This window comes from Vidua macroura, chromosome 6, assembly GCF_024509145.1.
Source record: "Vidua macroura isolate BioBank_ID:100142 chromosome 6, ASM2450914v1, whole genome shotgun sequence".
NCBI classification, from domain to species: Eukaryota; Metazoa; Chordata; class Aves; order Passeriformes; family Viduidae; genus Vidua; species Vidua macroura.
The window spans coordinates 20276083-20299167 of NC_071576.1; the positions used below are offsets into that span (position 1 = coordinate 20276083).

Here is a 23085-nt window from a genome sequence, read left to right on the forward strand (position 1 = left end):
GTAGAAGTAGATCTAGCAGAGTTTTCAATCTAATCTGAAGCCCTTCTGGTCTTTGAGAAACTCCCTAATAATTCTTAAGATGTAGCTACACTTCACTCAGAGCTCTGACTGACTCAGGTTTTAATCTTGGAGGCCTACAGCCAAGATCAATGTGTGTTAGAACAAAGCTTATTTCTGGTCTCAGAAGATCCTTGGAAGGGAAGTTCTCATTGCTTCCTACAGGTCTACACTTTTTAGCAAAACAAGCAGCATTTCTCTATTGCTCTGAGGTTCATCTTGCCAGTGGCAGACCATGAATGCAGTGGGAACTGACCCTTCTTGACCAAAAACACTGCTTAGCAGCACTGAAACAAGGCCTGCAGTGGATCATCAATCACATCTTTACAAATCACCTTCTAACATAACACTTCTCATTTTTAATTGCCTTTTGCCTAGCCCATCCAGCATTCAAGCCTGTTCCAGCTGAAAACTGCTACAATATAAGATTTCTAACTCCTCTCTGGGACCAAGAAGTGACCAAGATACTTTTACCTTGTCTCAGCCTGTAAGTCTTCATCTGCGGTATTCTTCCTCCTCAGCTTGATTACAACTCAAAATTCTGACTTAGATTAACACAGGTGGATATTGTCTGTGCTTTTTAAATACCAAGAAACTCCTGCTTATTTTATTTATTTTTGTTTCTGAAATACCTCTAAGGAAAATAGTGGGAGATCTCCTTGCCCCCATTTGCATTCTCATTCTCTCTCTTCAAGAAGTTGTTCTGCAGTTGTCTTCACCATGCCAGCACAAATTTGTTAGAAGAATTTTGATAGGATGACTTGATGTTAGAGGGATGTATGCCAGCTCAGGTCCCATGTGTCACACTATTCTGACTTCGTATTAATTCATTGCACAACCATTGCAAAACCAAAAACAAAATAAAAGCAAAAGGCCTGTAGAAATTATGTATCATGAATGTGCTGTGTGCCATGTCTCCAATTCAGGTCAAACATGTAGTGCTAGGTGAGTTGGCATTTTCTAGATTTGGTGCTAATGATCATTGAAATATTGCTTGAGGAAAACCACTTTGTCAGACTTAAATGATATTTTTCTCAAAACCAGAAACCTTCATTATACATTTTCATGTGGTCTGAGGATGGCAATATTCTAACCAGCTGTGAGGACAGATACTTACAGCAAAAAATTCACATCAAATGAATGAATTTTGTTGAGGTCTGGAAATACTTTGAGTCCAGTATTAAAAATACCACTGAAAGAGAGGAGAAACAGAAAGAATTACTGCATCATTGAACAACAACAATGTATTTAAAGTGTTCAACAGAGCAGGATAGTTATTTCATGCTCTCTATTGTCAATCAATTAATTTATAATCAGCTGTCCAAAACAGAAGGATGCAAGAACTATATAAAAAATTCAAAATGCCAGACTGATGATAAATTATAGAATCTAAAAAATGAGAACATGTATTAATAAGACAGTCAGGCAGAACTGCAGAGGGAAGCATCTTGTGAGGTTAATAGGAAGAAAATAATTAAAACTCTGGTTTATTTTAACTTGAGACATTAAGGCCGCTTCAGTTAATAGTCTGGGCCCCTGAATCCTCTATCTTTCATTGAGGCTGAGTTGTTCATATAGCTCTAAAAAGGGAAACCATCTTAAAATGTGAAATGCTTAAAGCCCCTTCTTTATGAACTTCTGTAGACTAAAAATAACTGTATTTCTCAAGTTTTAAAACTATTCTCCCGAAATGGATTTTTTTACTACTTTCTTTTTTATTGCTTTCACATCTATAGGAAAAACCTCATAAAAATCACAGAAGTTTTTTTAGAAAATCATGGTAAATTTTCAGGATTTCTTTCTGCCATAGAGTTCATATGAAATCAGATACTTACAGGTGAGCTTTTCACATTTGGCTGACAGGTATGCTTTAAAACCCTGTGTAAATGTGTAGTAAATACTAAAGACATATATATCTGTTGTGTCCCTTCTTCCCACTATTTCCTACAAAAATAGTGTAAGACAGCATTTATCATAAGAAAAGAGCTAGCTGTGGAATTTTGCTAAGGAATATTAGTGTGTTCTAGATATTTAATGGATAAGACAGATGGGAAAAGTACTGATGAATTTGTGAGTATATTTTCCTTTCTCACAAAAGCAGTAAGAGTTCCAACCCCTGCCCTTGCTGGCTTTCTGTCATTAGAATAAACAACAGGGAAGAACAGGGCAGTCAGCTCCAAAATCAAATGCAAACTAACAAAACTGCTATAATGTAAAGAGTCATCTGTGAGATTTAAGTACCAATCTGTTACTGAATACTTACAGGTATTTCAGAAGTGGGAGGTTCTTAAAGGCATTTGGATCTATGTAATCCAAGTTTCTAATATTTCGAATCTCACTGTAAAAAGGGAGGAACATTGATAATTAATATTTAATAATGTATCACAACAGAAATCAGCAGTGTTAAAATGAAATTTCAGGGACCTAACTCCTGCAACAAGCTTTTTGTACTGGACAGCACTAGCTCAAGAGCAGAGCAATCTTACAATGATGCATTGTCATCTGGATAGGTGCCATCCTGGGCACTGGCCTTTTGAAGCAAGGGGATAAGAAGTACCTAAGATTTGAGTATGGATCCTTTGTCTGCATGGTCCTAAAAACAAAACAAATACCCTGTGGTAATGGCTATTACTTTGAACATGGTGAGGGTTTTGTGTCTGCAACGTTGAGTAAAAAGAAGAAAAGTAAAACCTTCAGTATTTGTATATAATAATCCTATCAAATTACAACCATTTATGCACCTTATAATTTTATGTACAATTTTTCTGTTTACTTTCTTCAGGGGTCTGACAGTATTTTGTATTATTTTTTCCTGTGTCTTTTACTCATCTTGAACTCATCAAGAGATGGGTCAGTCACTTAAATCAACTTTGTTCTGCGACTTGAAATGGACACAGCAATCACTACATAGCCATGCCCAGCAGTATAGAGGATAGCATATCTCTTTGCTACATAACAAGGCAAGACATAACATAGATTTCATTCCTTAAATCTTCTGTCCACAGTTCAGTCTTTGAACACTTCTACCCAAGAGACAGCTTGGTCTGCAAATGGCTTTTTAGTCAGCACATGTTGAAAAACCAGCCTGACACTAATCACAGCCGTGGCCATGATGGTGCTTTCTGTAGGTGTGTTGGTGAGGCTGCTGCCCCTCCAGCCACCACCATCATTGCCTGGAGTCATTACTCTTCCTCATTTTTCTGAATTGTTTGTCTCTTCCCATAGTGCAATTTCCCTCAATATTTCTAATTTCTCTGTTTTCTAGCAGATTTCTTTCTTTTCTATCTATAACAACAGTCAGCAGTCTGGCTGCACCGAGCAGACTCTGCCAAAATTCTCAGTATTTATGTAGATTCAATAGACCTACCAATTTTCATCTTTTAGTTAAAAAGCCCTCCCCTATCACATGGAGACTTTTAATTTCTTGGACTCTTTACTGATTCCAGAAGGACATGGATGGTTTTGCATGTTTGTTTCTATTTGTTTACCTTAAATCAGCTCGGACACTGGTCTCATAACACTGCTGAAACAACTCTCAGCCTTTCTTAAAATAGAAACTATATGGAAAAATGGTGCTAGGCTTCCTTCTGATACTAGCAGTGGAGCAATGGGTCTGAAGAAAACATTTCTAGGTACTTATATAGGGAAATTTGATAAAGATGATAGATTTAGATAGCATGGTGGTGCAGATTATGTGGGTGATCTAGCCTTAAGTCAGTCAAAGAAGTGCTGCTACCCAATGGGCAGAAACCAGTAGTATTTAATTTACCATGGCCTAAGTGTGCCAAGTAACCCATATAATATAAGAATCAGAAAATAGGGATTTAAAACTACCTCTAGCTCTGGAATTGTTTTAATGGGATAAAATCAACCCAGATAAGTTGCCTAAGAAATAGAAGTGAGAAAAGAGAGAGACGTGAGTAGATAAATCACTATGTAGACACTGGTACAAAGACTTCAATCTCTCCATATATTGTTTTATTGACAAAACAGTTCTGCTTCACTTTTCAAGACATCAGTTTTCTCTCTGTTTACTAAAACACTGCAGGGAAATGAGGATTCCCCTTTTACTTGCATGTTAAATTGATGTCATTAATTGCTCTAGTATTGCTACTGTAGTGCTACATTCAACTATTCACATCTGTTAGCTACTTTGAACTGTAGCTGTGTTTCTGTATTTAAAAGAAATCCTCTCAGTGTCAGTTTCTTGCTTCTCTTCAATTATTTTATTAGTTATGTAGCTATCACATTCCCAACAGTGGAATTTGCTTCATAAACATTAACTGACATGCTTTTTCCATCACTGACTGCTTTCAAAATGCTGGACTTGTGAGCTTCCTGGCCTGCTAATCCTCTGTGGACCAAGGATATTCCAGGGAAAGAAAGTCTTCAGTTCAGCCTTTAACCTGGAAATGGATAATGCATTGGAGTATCAAAGAGTCTTCAGGTTTTGGTTTGTTGTTATTCATAGTATTCTGCCTAAATTATTTGGATGAGGGTACTGGAAATAAGAATTCAAAATCAGCAGATGGTACTAAAATTAAAAGAACAAAATAATGCAATGAGACAATTTTGATTTATTAAGTAATTGGGCCATGAGAGGACATTTGCTGATTAAAAAAGGCAAATGAAAAGCTAATTAATCTGGGAATAAAATATTTTAAACAGCCAGATGAGACAGCACAGTAATGAGAGAAAATCTTAAATAATGTGAGTGAGGGAATCAATATGATTCAACTAAACACTGGGAAAAGGTTTATATCCCTGCTGTTCAATTTTCTTGAACTGGTAATGTTTGGATTAAAAAAGAAGTATGCTTTAATAGATACTGTATTTATACTTGCAATTCATCCTACACTTTGTATTGCAGAGGTGCCTTAAAGCCCAAAAGGAAGAAAAGGGCCATTGTGGAGCAGACAGCCAGGCTTAGAAGTGTCTAGTCAAAACAGATGAGAGAGGTATAAAAATAAAAGGTGATTTGACAAAAGTGAGTGTTACACTTAAGAAAAAATGAGGACGGAAATCCAATTTTCCCTACTTCTAGTCCAGTCAAATGTGCCTCCTGCATTTGACTGGCCTGAATATGTGGCCTCTCATTTTATCTGGATGAAAAAGAGAAAGATCTTGTGTGTCATGGATAAATGTAGGAAACACCAAGACGACCATGACATACAGCTGAAGTGCAAAGAGTAGATTTATTCCACCATCTTGCTGGCTGAAGGATTCAAAAACATCAACTAGAGACAATGTCCTAGGATGACGTTATTGTGCTTGTAGCCCCAGTCGTGTGTTCTGTTTATGCCTGATATTACGTTCTGTGCCTTCAGGACTGACTCTGAAAGTGAAGGATTGTTTTGTCTTGTTATCAGCCGGCTCACCTACCCCCAAGCCCCAAGGAGAGGCTTGGCTGGCTTGGGCTTGCTTGCTTTTGCTTTGCCCTTGCTTTTGCTTTTGCTCATCAGTTAGTTTAGCTAGGCAGTCCAATTTTTATCCTGTTTCTTTTTTCCCTTTCCCTTTCCTGAATATCATCTGAACCTGCTCCAGACTGGGACCTGGGAAACACCAAGAAACACTGAGAGCCTGAATTTTGTGACCTGCAGCAGCCATCCCCAGTGCCAGAGACCGAGAACTGGGTGACCACTCCCAGGAGAGACTTTCTGAATTTGTCATCTCTTCAGAGCAGTGAAAGAGTTTTGTCATCTGGTGTTTTTTGGGTTTTTTTTTTTGGTTTTTTTTGTTTTGTTTTTTTTTTTTTTTTTTTTAATTGCTTGTTGAATAAACAGGTTTTTTTTCCCACTTCTCTCTAAGAAAATTCTTCCCGAACCAGGTGGGGGAAGGGCCTTAGGGGATTTGCTTTCTGGAGGCTCCTCCTGGAGGTTTTCTCCCAAAATTGCCCTAAACTAGGACAGACACATAGACTGCTAGGCTCATATTAGCAGGGACAAAACACAGTGATGCCTGAGTGCCGCCTTACATATCAAAGGGGGCCTTATCTCCGCACTTCTTATCTCCTTTCCCTGCTTACAAAGAGGCCCCAAGTCTATAAGAAGAATGCTTTAAAGTCTTTTACAATTTTCTGTTATCTTGTGAGAAAATTTCACTTTAGTGGACAAAAAATAACCAAAACAAACACAGATACATGAATTCTCTGACACTGCTTTCTAACATCTCCTCTGTGCAAGATTGGTTTCTGAAAGAAAACAATTCTGATCTGATTTATTTTTCTCTCTTCTTGCCAATCTTCTCTTTTCCAACCCTTTCCTTCCCACAGATCTTCAAATTCATTTCCATTCATGAACTGTGCTGCTGTCCTTGTTTTAAGTACTCAAACATAATTAGTCTTAGAGTACTGGAAGGAATTCCTCCCTAAAATCACAGATTTAAAGGATCTCTATTGCTCCATTAATATTGGAGCCCATGAAGTTAAGCCTGTAAGGAGGAAAGATATTTGAATAGTTCTGATCTCACCAATTAACAGGACAAACTGCATTTCATAATTTCTTTTACAGTAATCAGTCATGAGTAATATACTCAAAGGCACATAAATGTTATATGACTCTCATTTTCAAACTGTAATCAAAAGACTGTTGTGGTGTAAAGATTAATCCCAAAAGGTCCATAAAGATAGAAGAGCAAGTTGATTATCAGTAAATTCATTAAGCTGTGTTTGTACTTTTGTCATTTATCTTCTATGAATTGGTGAGTTGAAAATATTGAAACTTGTGAACTTAAAAAGTTACAGTTCTTTGAAAAGCAGGTCTAGGAAAGCTATTAATAGTTTAAGCTGCCTAAAATGCAGAAAAATCCAAAGAGTATACTTAAAATGCCTAGTAAGCTAGTTCCCAGAAATCTAAGTGTCTGTGAGAGCTGATTTTAAATTCTGACACACAAACCTTTGTGTGTCAAAACACAGCTTTGACACACTCTACAAATAGAACAACCATGGCATACAGCAGTTTTAAAATTCTGAGTCCTTCTGGGCATTAAGTGCTTTTAAGATATCAGAAAAGCTGAGGCAGTTAGTAGGCATTTGTGTTGATCATTGATGCAAGAAGGCAAAAGGTGCCCTGAACAAACATTTCACTTTGCAGTCCTAACTGAAATTACTTAGAGATGCTCATAAAAAAAAAAGTACACTGCTACTTACCCACAAGCTAAGAGAATTATTAGTGGAGTATTTACAAAAGTATTCAAAGTTGCTGTACAAACTCTATTCTTGTAAGTACAGAAACCATTTAAAAACTGGCATCTTTGTGCTTTAAAGACACTCAATTTTGAAATTTTAGTTCTGGCACTCAGACTAGGAATTAAAAATGTACTAGGTTCACAATCAAGTCACCACCTGACTGTCCAAGAACAGCAATTCACTTTTCCTCTTTAATGAAAATGCACAAAAAACTTTATCACATCAAGAATGGATGTGCAGAGAAAGTCACTTGATGATATAAAGATATGTGTCAAGGCTTGCAAATAACTATGAGCTTATGTTTAGTTGCAAAGCTATAATTACTTTCAAATCCAAATGAATCTAAAAATGAAACTAATAGTAAGAACTATTCAAATATTAGGCTAATTAATTAATTGAGACATATGTTTGCCAGCTAACTTTCAGAAAGGTTAATATGCTACTTAAAATTCTGTCTGAATTTGATAACATTAAAAGAAGCACAAACATTTACATATTTAAGTGGAATCTAAATTTTGTTTACCACATGTGTTTTTCATACCTGTTTTGCAATATTGATACATTCTTGAGTCTCTTTAAGTCCAGAATTCAGAAATTGGAAATCTGGCTTTAGAGTAGCAATATAACCATGTTATGCTGAGATACCTACAAAGACTAAGGATATCCAGGTCAGCAATTGTGAAATGTTTTAAATAAGCTTTTTTTCATTGTCTTGTAATAACCTGGGTCCCCCTCTCTACCTTCTGAGACTTAGTAGCTACCTTAGCTTCTCTCACTTGTACATCTACTTCCATATTTTATTCTCCCCCTGCAGCCAAACCATCCATGTAATTTCATCTGCATGCACCTGTTTAAGCCTTTGCACCACTGGCACCAGAAAACTGGCTTAGGCTCCCAACAGTCTACTCCCTACCTCCAGACTGCAGATTTGAACAAGATTTTTTTGCACAGCACTTATCCCAGCTCTGAAATTCACTGCATGTACACAGCACTCCCCCACAAGTATCTTCAGTCTTCCTTTCCAATTGCTTCTCTCCTCTTCCTGCAGCTGTCCAAGAGAAGTGCAGCCCTCACCCAGAGGATGGTGGGGCTGCTCTGGCCCTTGGCTCCATCTCACTGCAGAGCTGCAGAGTGGTCCCCCACCAGCTCTCCAAATGATGTCACATATATGAGAAGCCACTTGAACCATAACCTTTGGCCTTGTTCCCAAATGCTGAGAGGGCTTTTTATATGGTTGTATAAGAGGAGAATGCTTTATGAGTTAGGAGAAGAGAGTAGGGAGAGACCAGGGGAGGGTGAGCCAAGACACAGAGAAAGGAGGAAAAGAAAGAATGAGGTTTTGAGGTTCTGTTTGCAGGAATATTTCCCTGAGAAAGAGAGACCTAATTACAACAGGTTTTTATTTAGTGTAATGTTACCAAGCTTCAGTTCTACTAGAAAGGCAACTACACAGAGACACTGATTGTTAATCAGACCCTTTCACAATTACAATTACAAAAAATACATACTTATGTAATTGATGAGAGAGATCCAAATTCGTAAACAGACGTACTTTAAAAAGGTAAATACAAAAAGAAGAAACAAGAAACCATTGTGAGACCAATTTAACACAATTGGGGAGAAAAAACAGAAGTTTGTTCCTTATTTACATCTTCATAGAGTGGAAATTTTGCCATTAATTACCAGCAAAATGAGATGTGGCTCATTAAAATACAGCAGGTGGTCAGTATGCTTAGTTTGCAGAAGTTGCTCAGTACTTGAAAGGCATAGATATAAAAATATGAGCTATGCCTAAAGAGCTGAGGTCTGGAAGGAACAGAAAGTCAGGACAGAGGCATGTGTACCAAATAAGGACTGAGTAAATGGGTTGCTAAAGATCAAGGCTGAAGTGCACTAACGAAGCTTGGCAGGCAGATCATGATGAACACAGGATGCCTATTCACATAACACTTGGCTTAAAGCAAAGCATTAGTTTCTCCCTTCCACAAACACTGAATTTTCTCTTGAAAAGTTCTTATGTCTAAAAACAAATGTTTTGAGAATGAAACTGTGTGTATAAGTTTCAGTTAGGGTAAAAAGATTATTTACATAAAGCTGCACTTTATGAAAGTTCAAAGAAAAACAAGCTGTAAAAATAAAACTCTGTGAAATGACTTTTCAAAACTGTTAATATCAACCTCCTTTAAAATACTTTGTAATAATCTTAACCTAGTATTATTTTAGCAATAATACTTTAAAAATACTATGTAAATTGAGAACATTAAATTAATGCATAGCACAAGTTACAAATTTAACCCTGTATTATCCTGCTGTTTGGAAAGTAAATCAAACTCAACAGTGATAGGTTTTAACAAATCAGGAGTTATAGAAACAATTCATAAAAATTATCAATCTATAAATTGCTTTCTTTCACATCTTATATGCAACTGTCTAACTTGCCAGATGCTTGGATATTCCCTGATTAAATTATACATGTACCTTACTTCCAAGCAGATTTTATAAACCTGGTAAGCACTTTTAAGTGGCAGAGGTGGCCCTTCTTTGTAGGCTATCTGCAAAGTCTTGGGGTTTTCCTATAACTTTTGTGAGCAGAGTTCTGATGTCTTTTGTCCTGTGTAATATTTTTGGCTCTTGTGCAGGAAAAAAAAAGTTATCTTGTATGTCTGTCTACAGTTTCTCTTGGAAGTGCTTTACGAGAAATACAAGGGGTCCCACACTACCATACCCTTGTATAGTGGAGCAGGAAACATTCCCTCCACGCCCTCCCCACAGTCTGTGCCAGGGGTGACATGAGAGTAGGTGCCTGTGAACTCTGCTGACTCCTGCACAGACCTGCAGCTTCCTGGTCATGGACAACACATCCAGGCCTAGGGGCTGGAGTGGGTGTGATTTTGGAGCTTTCTGGAGCATTTTATCTTTAATTTCTAATAAGGTGAGCCACAAAAGAAGTACCATATGAGGAATTTGTAGTGCATAGTGGCAGGTGCTTTATTCATTGCTGATAAAATGTGCTGCCAGTAAATGTTTCATTAAATGTTCTTTTGTGTTAAACAAGAAATTTTAAAGACACAACAACTATGAAAGAGGAAGAGAGAACATGGACATGACAGGCTTAGGAAAAAACATCTACAGAATAGGAAATGATATTATAACCAAAGGTAAGTACTGATATCACACCAAAGCCTTGCTGTGAAACTCAGGAATACTATTGGAGCATGTTGTTGGCCTGAAGCAGATCTCAGGATCCTCGAGTCTGCTTCTAGATATGCCAGTCAGGTTCATGTTCTCTTAGAGGACTCACTTACACTTTCCAGCATTAGTTTCTCTCTTTATCTTCATTAACAATAATTATATTTTTCTCCTGTAACTGTGTTTGTCTTTCTGATTCACACTGTGTAAAGTAAAAGGAAAAAAAAATCATAGAAAATACAGCAGTGTTAAATCATCATCTAATTCAATCTGTTTCTCTGCGTGAAGATTAAATAGATCTATGGAATTTCAGATCACACAGCCTTAAAGGCCTGCAGTGGCAGAGACAATGTCTCCAGGAAAACAATTCTAGTGTTATTTATACCAGCCATAGGAATATATTTCCTAGAGGCTGACATGAGTCTTATCTAATCTACTTTAACATTATTATTACTTTTTCAAACATCAGTGTGTAAATGGGTGATAGCTTTCACCTCTTGCAACCTTAAAAAAATCAATCTACCTCTGGCATGTTTTCTTTTGGACACAAAAGACTTTTCTCTCTGACCATGTGTTCTGGATCCATGATGACCAACGGTGCTCTCCCATGGAACCTCTGCAAACAAAAATCTCTGAAATATGCCAAACTGTAATTCAGCTGAGCACAACAGTGGCACACTTCCCAATCCCTCCTTTGGATCAGTAATGGAAACATGGAAGAGTACCAGATACAGGATGGGTCCTATGGAGCTCTCTACTCAATACATTACATTCTCATTTTGACAGGGTCCTGATGGATGACAAGAATTCTCTGGATGTGTCCCACCAGTTCTGTAACTGCCCTTAGAGTGTCACTTGGTGTGGATTGGTCAGAACATGAGAACACAAAGGTGCAAAAACACTTCCCAGAAGCCTTTTTCCAGAATATTCTTGTTCCATTTAATAACCATATAAACAATCTTCATTTTACTAGTGCACTTTCAGAATTATTACTTATTCTTCATGTCTCCAGCTAGTGCCATTTTGCTTTGTGCTTTGGTCCTTCTGATTTTATATCTGATGCTTATATGACTGGTTAACCTGCAGTAAATTGACATAAATAATTCTTAGTTGCCATTTTATTTCAACTTGACATCAAGTTCATTTTGCACTCCCACTAGTTTCTCACTACAATTACCTAAATTTGTATGGGAAGATACAGAAGGAAACCAAAAAGATGTATGGAAAACAAGCACAATGAAATAAGCTCAAAAAAGAGACTGACTCACTCCACATTATGGAGAAAGGAAATGAAAAAAGAATATTTAGCTACTTAGGAGACAGGAATTATGAACATCATCATGTATGTTATTTCCACACATTCCAAATTTATCTCATCAGTATATTCATTAATTGAATTACAGTACTTACATGTGAGTGACTTTGCTTAAACTGTTGAAGGAATGGGCCTCCAGACTCTGAAGTGTTTCATCTATAGAGATGTAACTAAACACCAGCAAACAGAAAAATAAACAGGTCTCAGACACTGAGGAGCCACAGCTAGTACCCATCGTGCCACTTCATTTGTCATCTCATCATTTTTCTCATCCAGCTATGATGACATTCAGAAAGAGAGCAGGATTTTAATCAGTTCAACACTTGGCACCAGCCACAAGGCCCTCTCCAAGCCCTTATTTTTTTCCTTCTCCCTCTCTCCACCTTTCTTTGCTTTTTTCTAACCTCAGCATCCCCTGTATTGCTGCCCATCAGCTGCCCCTGTTGTCCTCTGCTGCTGATGGACAGCAGCTTGGTGACGTGTGGGGCACTTCAGGAGAGGACAACCAGGAGCAGGTAAGGCAGTGGAAACTGAGTTGAGGCTGTGCTGTATCAGCTGGCACTGGGAAGCACAGGAGGTGCAGATCCATGCGAGGTGTGGGGAGCTGTGTGGTGGCATTGGCTGTGGGACAGCAGTGTGCACAGGGTGGGAAAGGCACTGTGTTACACAGGAAAGGGTGCACAGGAGAATTGGGCTTTACATGGGGCGGCTGGCAGAGAGCACTGTGGGATGCTCCTTTGTGTGGAGAAGCAGTGGAGCTTCAGACCAGGTGTTTGTGAGATACTCGTGAATATGACCCCAAAGTATCATCCTAAACCCAGAAAAAAATGTTCCTTATGCTTGACCTTAAAAATACGGAACGTTCAATATGTCCTTAAGTCAGCAGAAAACACCAGGTGAAGCCCTTACACCAAGATGTAGTGTATTTGCCTTATTAAGAGTGTAAGCCAGAAACTTCAATTGCATTTGAATATCCTATAAAACTTCTTTTATTCAGTAATGCCTTTCTGACAATTAGCTTTGCAATTAAGCACATAATTAAATTTTTTTTTTTTCTATCATTCATGTGGAAAAGCAGCACAGGGAGGAAAAAATCTCTACTTCTGGTTATCTAGAGTGAATAGACATACATTCATTTAAGAGAAATTGTAGCGCTAAAATTTTTGTTTAAACAAGGTTCATAAAGAGGACAACTAAATTTTCTATTCAGTACAGATAAAAAAAACCATGTTTATTTGTGAAAATCATATAAGTAGACACCATATAGAAAAATGAACTGCTGTATTTTGAACAGTAAACACAGTATATATTCCCCTTTTGAAACTTCAGAACATTTTCTAGATGAATTTGCAAAACCAGGAATGATCTGGTAATTTTCATTGCACAGTTTTCATTGCACAGAAATTATGGGCTGGAAGAGGCAAATGAGACATGTGGTACATTAGAGGCCAAGACATACACATAAAAGTTGTTGTTAAAACACGGGTACTGATTCCCTAACCTGAAGTTTATATCAAGAGGGTAGGAGTTCATGTTTTGTGGTAGTAGTAATGCTATAAGAAATATCCAAATGGGCATTGACACTATTCAAATTTAAATTGCCAGTGCAGCTTTTGGAGCTAAAGGAGGACTGACACCCTTATATTGAATCAAACTCTGTTCTAAACTAAGTTTATCCTTTTTATATATAATACTATACATCATGTGAGGGATATTCCTCCCTCTCCAAAAGAACCCCAAACAATACCCCATCTATCTGATTAAACTGAGATGTGCAGATATCCAAGAACAATTACTTAAAAGGATTTTAGGAAGTCTTTATTTCGATATATTTGGATGAAACTATTAAATATAATAGGCAGACCATGTTCTCCCAAAGTCCTTTTTCATCAATTCTTAAATGGTAATCCTCAGCTAGTCAGTCAAAGCTCATATAGAATTGAGACTTGCATGGGACATCAAGGGCAAGAAGAATTCCTATTGCTACATTAGAAATAAAAAGCTGAACAAGAAAAAAAATGGGCCTTTTGCTTAATGAGGTAGCTTAATTAGTTAACAGTGGCCACAGATAAAGCTGAGCAGCAGGTTGAGTTAGAGCCCTATGCATTCTGGTTGGATTGTATGAGCAGACTGTGGACTAGAGCCCTCCTGAGGTCCCTTCTAAATTACACAGCTCTGATTCTGGGGAGGGAGTTGTGAGGCGGCAGAGAAATTCACTGCATCAAACAGACATGCACAGGGTCACAGATTGTGGGCCAGCGACAAAGAACAAACAAATGCGAGACAACTTTTTCTCAGGACTGCTGACATCAATGAGCAGTACAGTGCAAGGACAGCTGTTGAGGAATCCATTCAGCGCAGGTAGCTGGGTTTGCAGCTGCAGTGTGAGATGCAGGTTGAGCTCTGGGTGGGAGGAGCCCGAGGCCAGGGGCCATGAACTGGTGCTGACCCTTTGCATAACAAAGGGCCCGAGGTCCTTTGGCCCAGCCAGGTGAGGGACACACTCAGAGACACAGCAGGAGCTGAGGACACTGGGGCACTTAAATCGTGAGGGTGTAAAACCCCAGGGATTCCTTTGTTCGGGGTCCCTCCTTGGAGGCACCAAACTTGGGCTATTTTGTTATTTAGTTATTGAATCAAGATGAAACCATTAAAATATCTGGACATCTGAGACTATGCTATGGGAAATGTGCGGTCCAGCTGGTAATGGTGTGAACGTGACTCTCAGAGTGGCTCCTGGATGGTCGGGACAGGCAAGTTTCCTTAACACAGCCACCTTCAATGGGACAAATGTAGACACAGCTGGTTCTGCTTCTGTGGGCTGTATCCACGCATGTGTTTGCACACAAAGGAAGTGACACAATGGAAGTCTCTCTCACATCACACAAATGTTAATGTTTTGGTGAAAGTCAATCTCTAGTCTAGAAATGCCTCTGGTCTCCAATGAGTTGTGCTACAAATCATGCTGGCAGCTGGAAACAAATTTTTAGCCAGGACCGGCAACTGAATATGTAAATTTGTTATGAGTGAAATGATTCCCTGTAATTTGCAAACTAAAAAAAAATGTTTTATAGCTTTATTTATCACATCAGCTTCAATAAAGGAGGAGTGGTCTTGTTCAAAAATGCACAGAATGCCTTCCTATAACTGGTTCATGTTATAAACAATAGAATTATTACCTTCGGTTCTAAAATGTAAGTGGTGAGGTAGCAAAGTTGCCCTAATATTTTCATTTCACAAATTTTTATACACAAAGACAGAATTTTGGAGAAGGAGATTAATTTTTAACAAAAATTTAAAAGAATAGTATCAGAAACTAAACAGAACTTACATCCTAGAGATGTTGGGGAGATTGGAAAAAGCATCACTTGGAATTTTTCTTAGATGAGTCTCCAAAAATCTCCTAGAGAAACAAAAATTTGGCAGTTAATATCCTTTGGTAACTACAATTTAAGATTAAAAAGTCCTACACAGCTTCAGCTCTGCTCTAATATTTTTGTACTTATCTTGCCTTTTCTCTGTGTTGCCATCCTTGCCTCATTTCTGTTCCTGTTTCATTATGTGTCTTGTTTTGTTTGGTGTGTACCATCAATCTAAACTGCAGCTTTCTGCATCATCCCTCTGAAGAACTCAGGAGTTGGTGGTGATGATGGCCCTTCCAAAACTCCAGAGCATGGCCAGCAAAACATATTTGCCCAGTGAAGTTATTGAAGTATAAAGAGAATTCTTTTAATCATTTCAGGCTCCACAATGATATCCCATCCTTCATTCTGAGCAAGAAATTCAGGCATGTCAGCCAAAATTGAATTAGAGCAATTGCGACTACCTCCCTTGAATTCTCCATTTTCTTTGTAATAAATAGTACATTCTTCCTCCTCAAACATCTGATGCGGGGGTGGCATGTACCTTACCCATCTGCAGGAGATTTCAGAAAAACCCGCAATATTTGAGGGAGATACTTATCAACAGCCAAGCTCTTACCAGAATGACTCTCCAGCAGTCTCACTCCTCTAAATAAGAAAGGAGGAAATGCTTTTGAAAATCAGCCTATGATAGCTGTTAAACTTACAGTTGCAACCTGTGGTTCTTAATCTTTGGTTTTCCAATACAGTTTGGGAATACACTTACAGAACATCTAGTCAATGAACAGTTTGAAGAATAATCAAGAACAATGATAAACTTTTCCCCTAGCTGCTATTTAACAACAGTTAGAGCTAAAAGAAATAAACAAATTAGGATGATTTCCTGATTCTGTTTTGTTTCATAATGCCAAGTATCTGATTACTACAATTATATTTGATTTACATAGCCAAATATATTATCATCTTGAGACTTATCAAGCTTCTGGAACTTGCATACAAGAAATAAAACTCTAGAAATAGAGTTTAATAATAACAATATATGTAGAAATTCTCCAAGGTTTTGTCTTGAATTAAAGTATAAATTGAGAGAATGTACATTCCTATAATCCCAAGGGAAGAATCTACTTCCCCAGTCTACCTTCTCTACTCCATATACTTGTTACAAGAATGAGTAAAGACTTCTACTTTTCCAACAGTGGGTTGATGTTTCTCTCGACCTGAGTACACCTGGCTCCAAACAAGCCCCCAGCCACGGGAATGTCAATTGGTCCAGAGGTTATGTCCAGATAGATGCTATTTTAACATCCACAGCAGTATCAGTGATGTTACTGCAGTAAGCTATATTAGAGAAGTAAATATGTATTTTACATAGTTGCCTCTTCATTTTAAAAGAATTTTAAATGCACATCTACAAAACACAATAAGTAAATACACACCACCCAAAGAATTTCAGATTTAAATTATATGATTTATAATTTGAATCATGTCAACAAAAGTTTTATGTATTTTAATGAACAATTTTCCACCAGTACAGGGGGGAAATTTACTATATGTTAATATGAAACAGAGTTTGTCAATTTGAAAAAAACTAAAAAAAGTTACATTCAAAATTATAAGAAGCAGTGACCTTCTAGCTTTTATATAGGAGAAATAAACATGACAACAAAGTAATGGCTAGGTAAACAGCTATTGACACATTCGTTTCTAGTTTTTTATATCCAATTCAGTCCAACACAAACAAAAATATATTTTTAAATTATTCTGAAATAAATGCATTATAGTCTTTCAGTGGTGCAAAAATAGCTATAAAAAGGCATTTCACATAGTGAAATTCGTGCTGAGCTTACCAGAAGATGATTACCACCTAGTGTCCCATGCTAGTATTACCAGTGTAGTAGGAATGAGGGAAAGATTCACATAGCAAAGGAACTCTGCAAGTAGGGAATCACTTCTGAATATGCAAGACTACATAGCTGCTTTCGTACAACTAACAGTCCAACAGAATAACATAAAGTATCCCTCAAAACTGGCCCAGCCCTAAGAAATGAAATAAATACTAGATTCCTTCAAAATGAAATTGTACAGGTCAGTGCTCAGGGCAAGTATGTACTGAAAGTAAGCTCTTACTGCTAATGTATCCTCTTCCTACAAACTGAGGTACGTATGGACACTCTCAGACTGACAGGCAAGAATTTACGTTGGTTACGTGCCAATTTATAGCAAATAGAAAACACCAATCCACAAAGCTTATCCTTGCTCAATTTGTGATCACCCAGTGCTTCTGACTGGATTTGAGTAAAAAAATACTTTACAGGAAGGAATGATCCCATCCTCAGACAGTTTTCAGATGACACCAAGATGGGCAGGAACGTTGATCTGCTGGAGGGTAGGAAGGCTCTGTAGAGGGTCCTGTAAAGGCTGGAATGATGGCCCAAGGCAACTGTATGAGGTTCAACAAAGCAAAGTGCCAGCTTGTTGTGTCCCCTCCCAGCCCCTTGTGCACCTCCAGCCTGGTGGAGTAGTATGAGAAGCAGAAAAGGCTATGAGTATCTAAACACTGCCTAACAATAACTAATACATCCCTGAATCACCAACTTTTTTCCAGCACAAATCCAAATCCAATCCAATCCATAGCGCCATACTTGGTACTATGAAGAAAAGTAATTCTATTCCAGCCAAAATCAGGCCACTTCTCTGCAACTTTTTTTTTTTTTTTTTCCTATTTGCTCCCAGGCCTCTTAAGTGCTTTGCCTGGCAGTGCAGCCTGAGGAAATGAAGCATTACCTGGAGTAGAGGACAGACCAAAGAAACACTGAAATGTACTGGACATGCAGCAGTCTATGGGACCAGAAATGTTGCACCTAAGGGCAATGAGGGTGCTGGTTGATATCATTCTGAGGCTACCCTAGCATCTTTGAAATACCATGGTGATCAAGGCAGGTTATGTCTGAAAAAGAAAAGCAGCATGCACGCCTTGTAGTGAGGCAAAAAGGAGGATCTGAGGAAACACAGGCTAGTGGCTGTTATGTAGTTATTTTTTGTGTGCAAATAATTTTATACATTTGAATGTCCTCTTGCAGGTGCTATGTACACGATCAGAGGCAAAAAAAATTCCTTTATTTTCATCTATATTTCTATCTTAATAATTCCTAACATTCAGTTTGACTTTTTGACCTCTGCCGAGCAGCTGGCAGCAATTTTAGGCACTTACTGGTTCTCTGATTAAACGCAATAGTAGCCAGCAATTACTGCTTATTCTTACTCTCTTTCCCTGTAGGAAGTGAGCCTCTTCAGACTGCTCTTTTCTGAAATTTTATGGTCCTGTGTGGCAAGCACATTTCTTTCTCTCTCAGGAGGAGAGAAAGAGAGGAAAGAAAGAGAAAACAATTTCTATTTCTGCTCCTTGTTTTTCTTATGTGGAATGTGTTTGGAGAATTCTTTACCTGGGGTGATTGCTTGGTTGGATTCTGGTGAGGATTGTTTGAGCCTGATGGCCAGTCAAATCCACCTGTGTCTGGACTTGCGAGAGAAGGTCATGAGTTGAGAGTTAGATATGGTAGTTAGAACAAATAGGTTTGTAGTTTTAGTATTTCCTTTAAATAGTATATTAATGTATTATAGTATAGTTATAATAAAGAAATCATTTAGCATTCTGAACTGGAGTCAGACATCATCGTTTCTTCCCACCGGCTTCACCTGCATTTAAATTGTCCTGTTTGAACCTTCTTTGCAGCAATTTATAGGCTTTTAGTTCAATATTTCAGAAACACAGCTCTTCTCTGTGGTAGTTAGAGTACGTTTTATAGCAGGGTAAAAAAAGTAGCAGTACCGGGTTTAGGTCAAAATCAAAATTTAGTTCAAAAGTAATGAAATAGGTATGTTTGTGATCACAATACAAGAAAATATATGAGGGTGTAGTGTTTTAATATGGCAATCGGGTGAAGTCCCAGGTGACCGGAAAGGATGAAGCATTGTACCCACCTTTTAAAAGGGTGGAAAGGAGGACTGGGGTAACTATTGACCTGTCAATCTCATCTCTGTTCCTGGGAGATCCTCCCAGAAGCTATGCTAAGGCACATGGAAAACAGAGAGGTGATTGGAGACAGTCAGCACAGCTTCACCAAGGGCAAGTCTTGTCTGACCAACCCAGTGGCCTTCTCTGATGGAGCAACTACGTCAGGGGACAAGGGAAGGGCTACAGATGTCATTTATCTGGACTTCTCTAAAGTGTTTGACACAGTGCCCCACAACATCCTTCTCTCTGAATGGGAGAGAGATGGATTTGATGGGTGGAATGTTAGATAAGAAACTGGCTGAATGGTCACATTCAGAGCGTTGTGGTCAATGGCTCAGTGTCCAGATGGACAACAGTGAAAAGTGTTGTGCCCAGTAGTGGGCAAATACACAAGTCTTGTGCCCAGCAGAGAATAATATCTTCATCAATTAGATAAATAGTTGGGTCAAGTGAACCTTCAGCAAATTTGTTGAAGACACAAAGCTTAGTGGTGCAGTTGATACATCTGAAGGATGGAATGTCATCCAGAAAGACTTGGACAAGCTCAAGAAATAGACACATGGAAATCTTGTGTAGTTCAACAAGACCAAATGCAAGGTGCTGTACCTGGGTCAGGGCAACACCCAGTATCATCACAGCCTGGGGATGAACAGATCAGAGTAGCCCTGCTGAGAAGGACTTAGGGGTGCTGGTGGATGAGAGGCTGGGCATGAGCCAGCAATGTGCACTTGGAGCCTGCAGAGCCAATCATATCCTGGGCTGCATGCAAAGCAGTGTGGGCAACAGGGCAAGGGAGGGGATTCTGCCCCTCTGCCCTAGTGAGACCCCACCTGGAGTACTGCATGCAGCTCTGGAGTACTAAGCACAGGAAAGATGTGGACCTGCTGGTGTGGGCTCAGTGGAGGGCCATGAAAATGATCAGAGAGCTGGAACCCTCTCTATGAGGAAAGGTTGAGAAAGCTGTGCTTTTTCAGCCTGCAGAAGAGAAGGCTCCAGAGACACTTTATTGCAGCTAGTACTTAAAGAGGGCTTCTAACGAAGTTGGGGACACACTTTTTAGTAGTGCCTGTTGCAATACTGCAGGGCGTTATGATTTTAAACTGAAAGATGGTCAATTCAGACTAGATGTAAAGAAGACATTTTTACAATGACCGTAGTGAAACCCAGGCACAGATTGCTTATAAAGGTGGTAGATAAATCATCTCTGGAAGCATTCAAGGTCAGGCTGGATGGTACTCTGACCAACCTGATCTAGTTGAAGATATCCCTGCTCCTTGAAGAAGTGGTTGGACTAGATGGTCTTCAAAGGTACATTCCAACCCAAACTATTGTATGATTCCATGCTAAATTATAGTATTAGGTTTCAATTCAATTCAATTATTCAATTCTATATTTATGTATCTAGTTATTTGTGGGAAAAAACTAGCTCAAACTTTTCATGTTGTGTGATTCAACCTTTCTTTGGAAAAAGTGCCATTTAAAATGCCTGTTTCTTTACATTCAGACAGATGACACTCACTGGCTGGAGTTCTTTTAGTATGTGTCAGCAGCTCATTGCCTATATTTGGGCTTAAATTGTAGTGTTTACTATAGCTGCTTTCATTGCTTCAAATTGAGTCCATAGCATTGCACTTTGCAAAATCCTGAGTATCATTTCCCATTGACTTGGGTAAGGTATCATGGCACTGGCTGGTTTGCACAATCTTGAATAGAGTAGAAGGTGTTGACATAAAATGGACTTTTGCAGATGGCTCATTTATCATTTTTGAGTAAAACAAGCTACTTTTTCTACTCTCTAAATTTTGACTACCACATAGTAGTCACCTAATAGCATAGCAAGCTGCTATGCTATTAGCAGCTTCACAATATATATTGTTAATTTTTTTGAGACTCTTTAATGTGTATTCTGTGAACATAAGAATATGTAAGGGCTGAGTCCAGCAGAACACAAAAGCCTGTTTAAAGCTGAGTTTCTGAGGAACTGAGACTGTATCTCATTTTCCCTATTCCTGTTTTGGAAGATTAGCATTTCACAGTAGTCTCTCTGAACTGCATGTGGGAAGTTTCAGTTACACTTGGTAATGAAGGCAGATAATTTAGACATTTTTAAAACACTTCCTGAGACAGTCCAATTATCAAAATATAATCACCTTTTATAGACTGTTTGGAGGTTCTGTAAACCCATGTTAAGGAAAACACCAAACATTTCTTGATTTTGCAAATATATAAACAGACTGTACGAGTCAGATTCATGAAAAGTTGCCCTCTCCACTGATATTAGCTATTTGCAAAAAAAAATCTCTAAATTATTCCTTAGTAGTCATATGGATTTTTCTTTTTTGGTAAAATTTAAGCATTTTCTTTCCTTTTACAGATGTATCAATAAGCTCTGTTTCCCAATTCAAGAGAAGGCTGTTGTGTGCTTCTAAAGTGTAATGGGTTGGAAACGTTATGTTAAAAGAAAACACTGTAATGAAAACTGATTATAATAGCAATTCAAGATTCAGTGTAGTGTAACACTTACAGAATCAGTCTGTTAAACCACTGTTGGAATCAACTCCAAAAATAAGAGTTTTTAACTCTGGTATAAACTACTCTTTTGCTACTATAATGATCAAAACTCATCATCTTCTCAAACAAGGAAATTATACAAATTAATTTCCACTGCCTTATCACCAGTGTCTCCTGTAAAAATGTGTGATATTCTTATTGAGGTTAATCTCTTCTCAGCATTTAAAAAAGAATTACTTGCAGTCTTCCTGCTTTCTGTTGACAAAACTATGTGTGTAGTTCAAAAATGCTGAAGTAATGCTTGTTTCTACTAGGAATGGCAACAGCTTTTTGGTTTGTGCTTGTACAGTTCTTAGCACTTGATAGGTTTCTGTGCCAGGAAATTTAAATGTTCCAAATGTACAAGAAATGTTACTGATACAATGACTGATAAGGAATGAAAGAAAATATTGTATTCAACATTCACAAGATATTATTTTGGTCTTTAGTAGTTTCTCTGTTCCCTTAGTCCCTAATTCCTGTTCTTCATCTTCTCGCTTTGAGTTGGCCTGTGTATGTACAGTAAAGCAGTGCAGTTTGTACCTTACTTCAAGAACCCTTAGAACAATGCATAAATTCACCATTGGGATTATGAACAAATCCTTTCACTTTAACTGAGACAATAATACATACAAATTTTTCAACCTAGTGTATTGGACCTACTGTATGTCAAATGCAGGATTGTTGTACGTCAACAGCAGGATTATAGAAGCAATACAACGCCTTTCTAAGCAAAATATGTAGGTAAATATAATAACAAGCATCAGAATTGACAAGAAAGTTTAGTTTTATGTAAAATACAGTATTTAGGAAACACTTTATGTTGCAGCCATGTACATAGAATAATTTTAATCATTACCTGAAAGGCAATTGTTAAAATGATTTCATGGATTTGGTAAGTATAATGGTGTTTGGTAAAAAAAAAAAATAATTATTTTAAAAAGGTTCAAATCTGGCTTTGTCTTCAGAAATAGTCAAATACTTTTACAAATGAAAATAACCACCTTTTTTTTTAAATTCATTAATTGCAACTAAAATATTATTTCAAAATGTGTAGCCATTCTATATTACCTACAGAATGTACAGAATATATGGGCATTATTCAAAAGGCAGTATCCTACCTATGGCAAATTTACTGGAGCAAATGCAGAACTGTAGCTTAGTATGTAATGAAGAGTATATTCTTGAAGAGTGTACTGGTTTTGTATCTATTTATATACCAGTTCCTCTGTCCTTGCCTAACATCCTCTTGTTCAATTTCAATCAAATTTGATTGTGTTGATATGAAAATAACACCTGGGTACAGGATGGAAACCTTATTAACAGGGAAGGGAAAGGGAAAGGGAAAGGGAAAGGGAAAGGGAAAGGGAAAGGGAAAGGGAAAGGGAAAGGGAAAGGGAGAGGGAGAGGG

At 37.9% G+C, this 23085-nt stretch overlaps 1 protein-coding gene across 1 annotated transcript in view; it reads right to left on the bottom strand.

Moving 5' to 3' along the window:
- TSHR (thyroid stimulating hormone receptor) overlaps positions 1–23085 on the bottom strand; it is a 45308-nt gene that overhangs the window by 18801 nt on the left and 3422 nt on the right. Inside the window, exons 2-5 of the mRNA XM_053980287.1 lie at positions 15079–15150; positions 11843–11917; positions 2321–2395; positions 1175–1249 (exon numbers count right to left, since the gene is read on the bottom strand). Of these exons, the coding sequence (XP_053836262.1) occupies positions 1175–1249; positions 2321–2395; positions 11843–11917; positions 15079–15150 (297 nt within the window). The remainder of the gene's footprint in view (positions 1–1174; positions 1250–2320; positions 2396–11842; positions 11918–15078; positions 15151–23085) is intronic.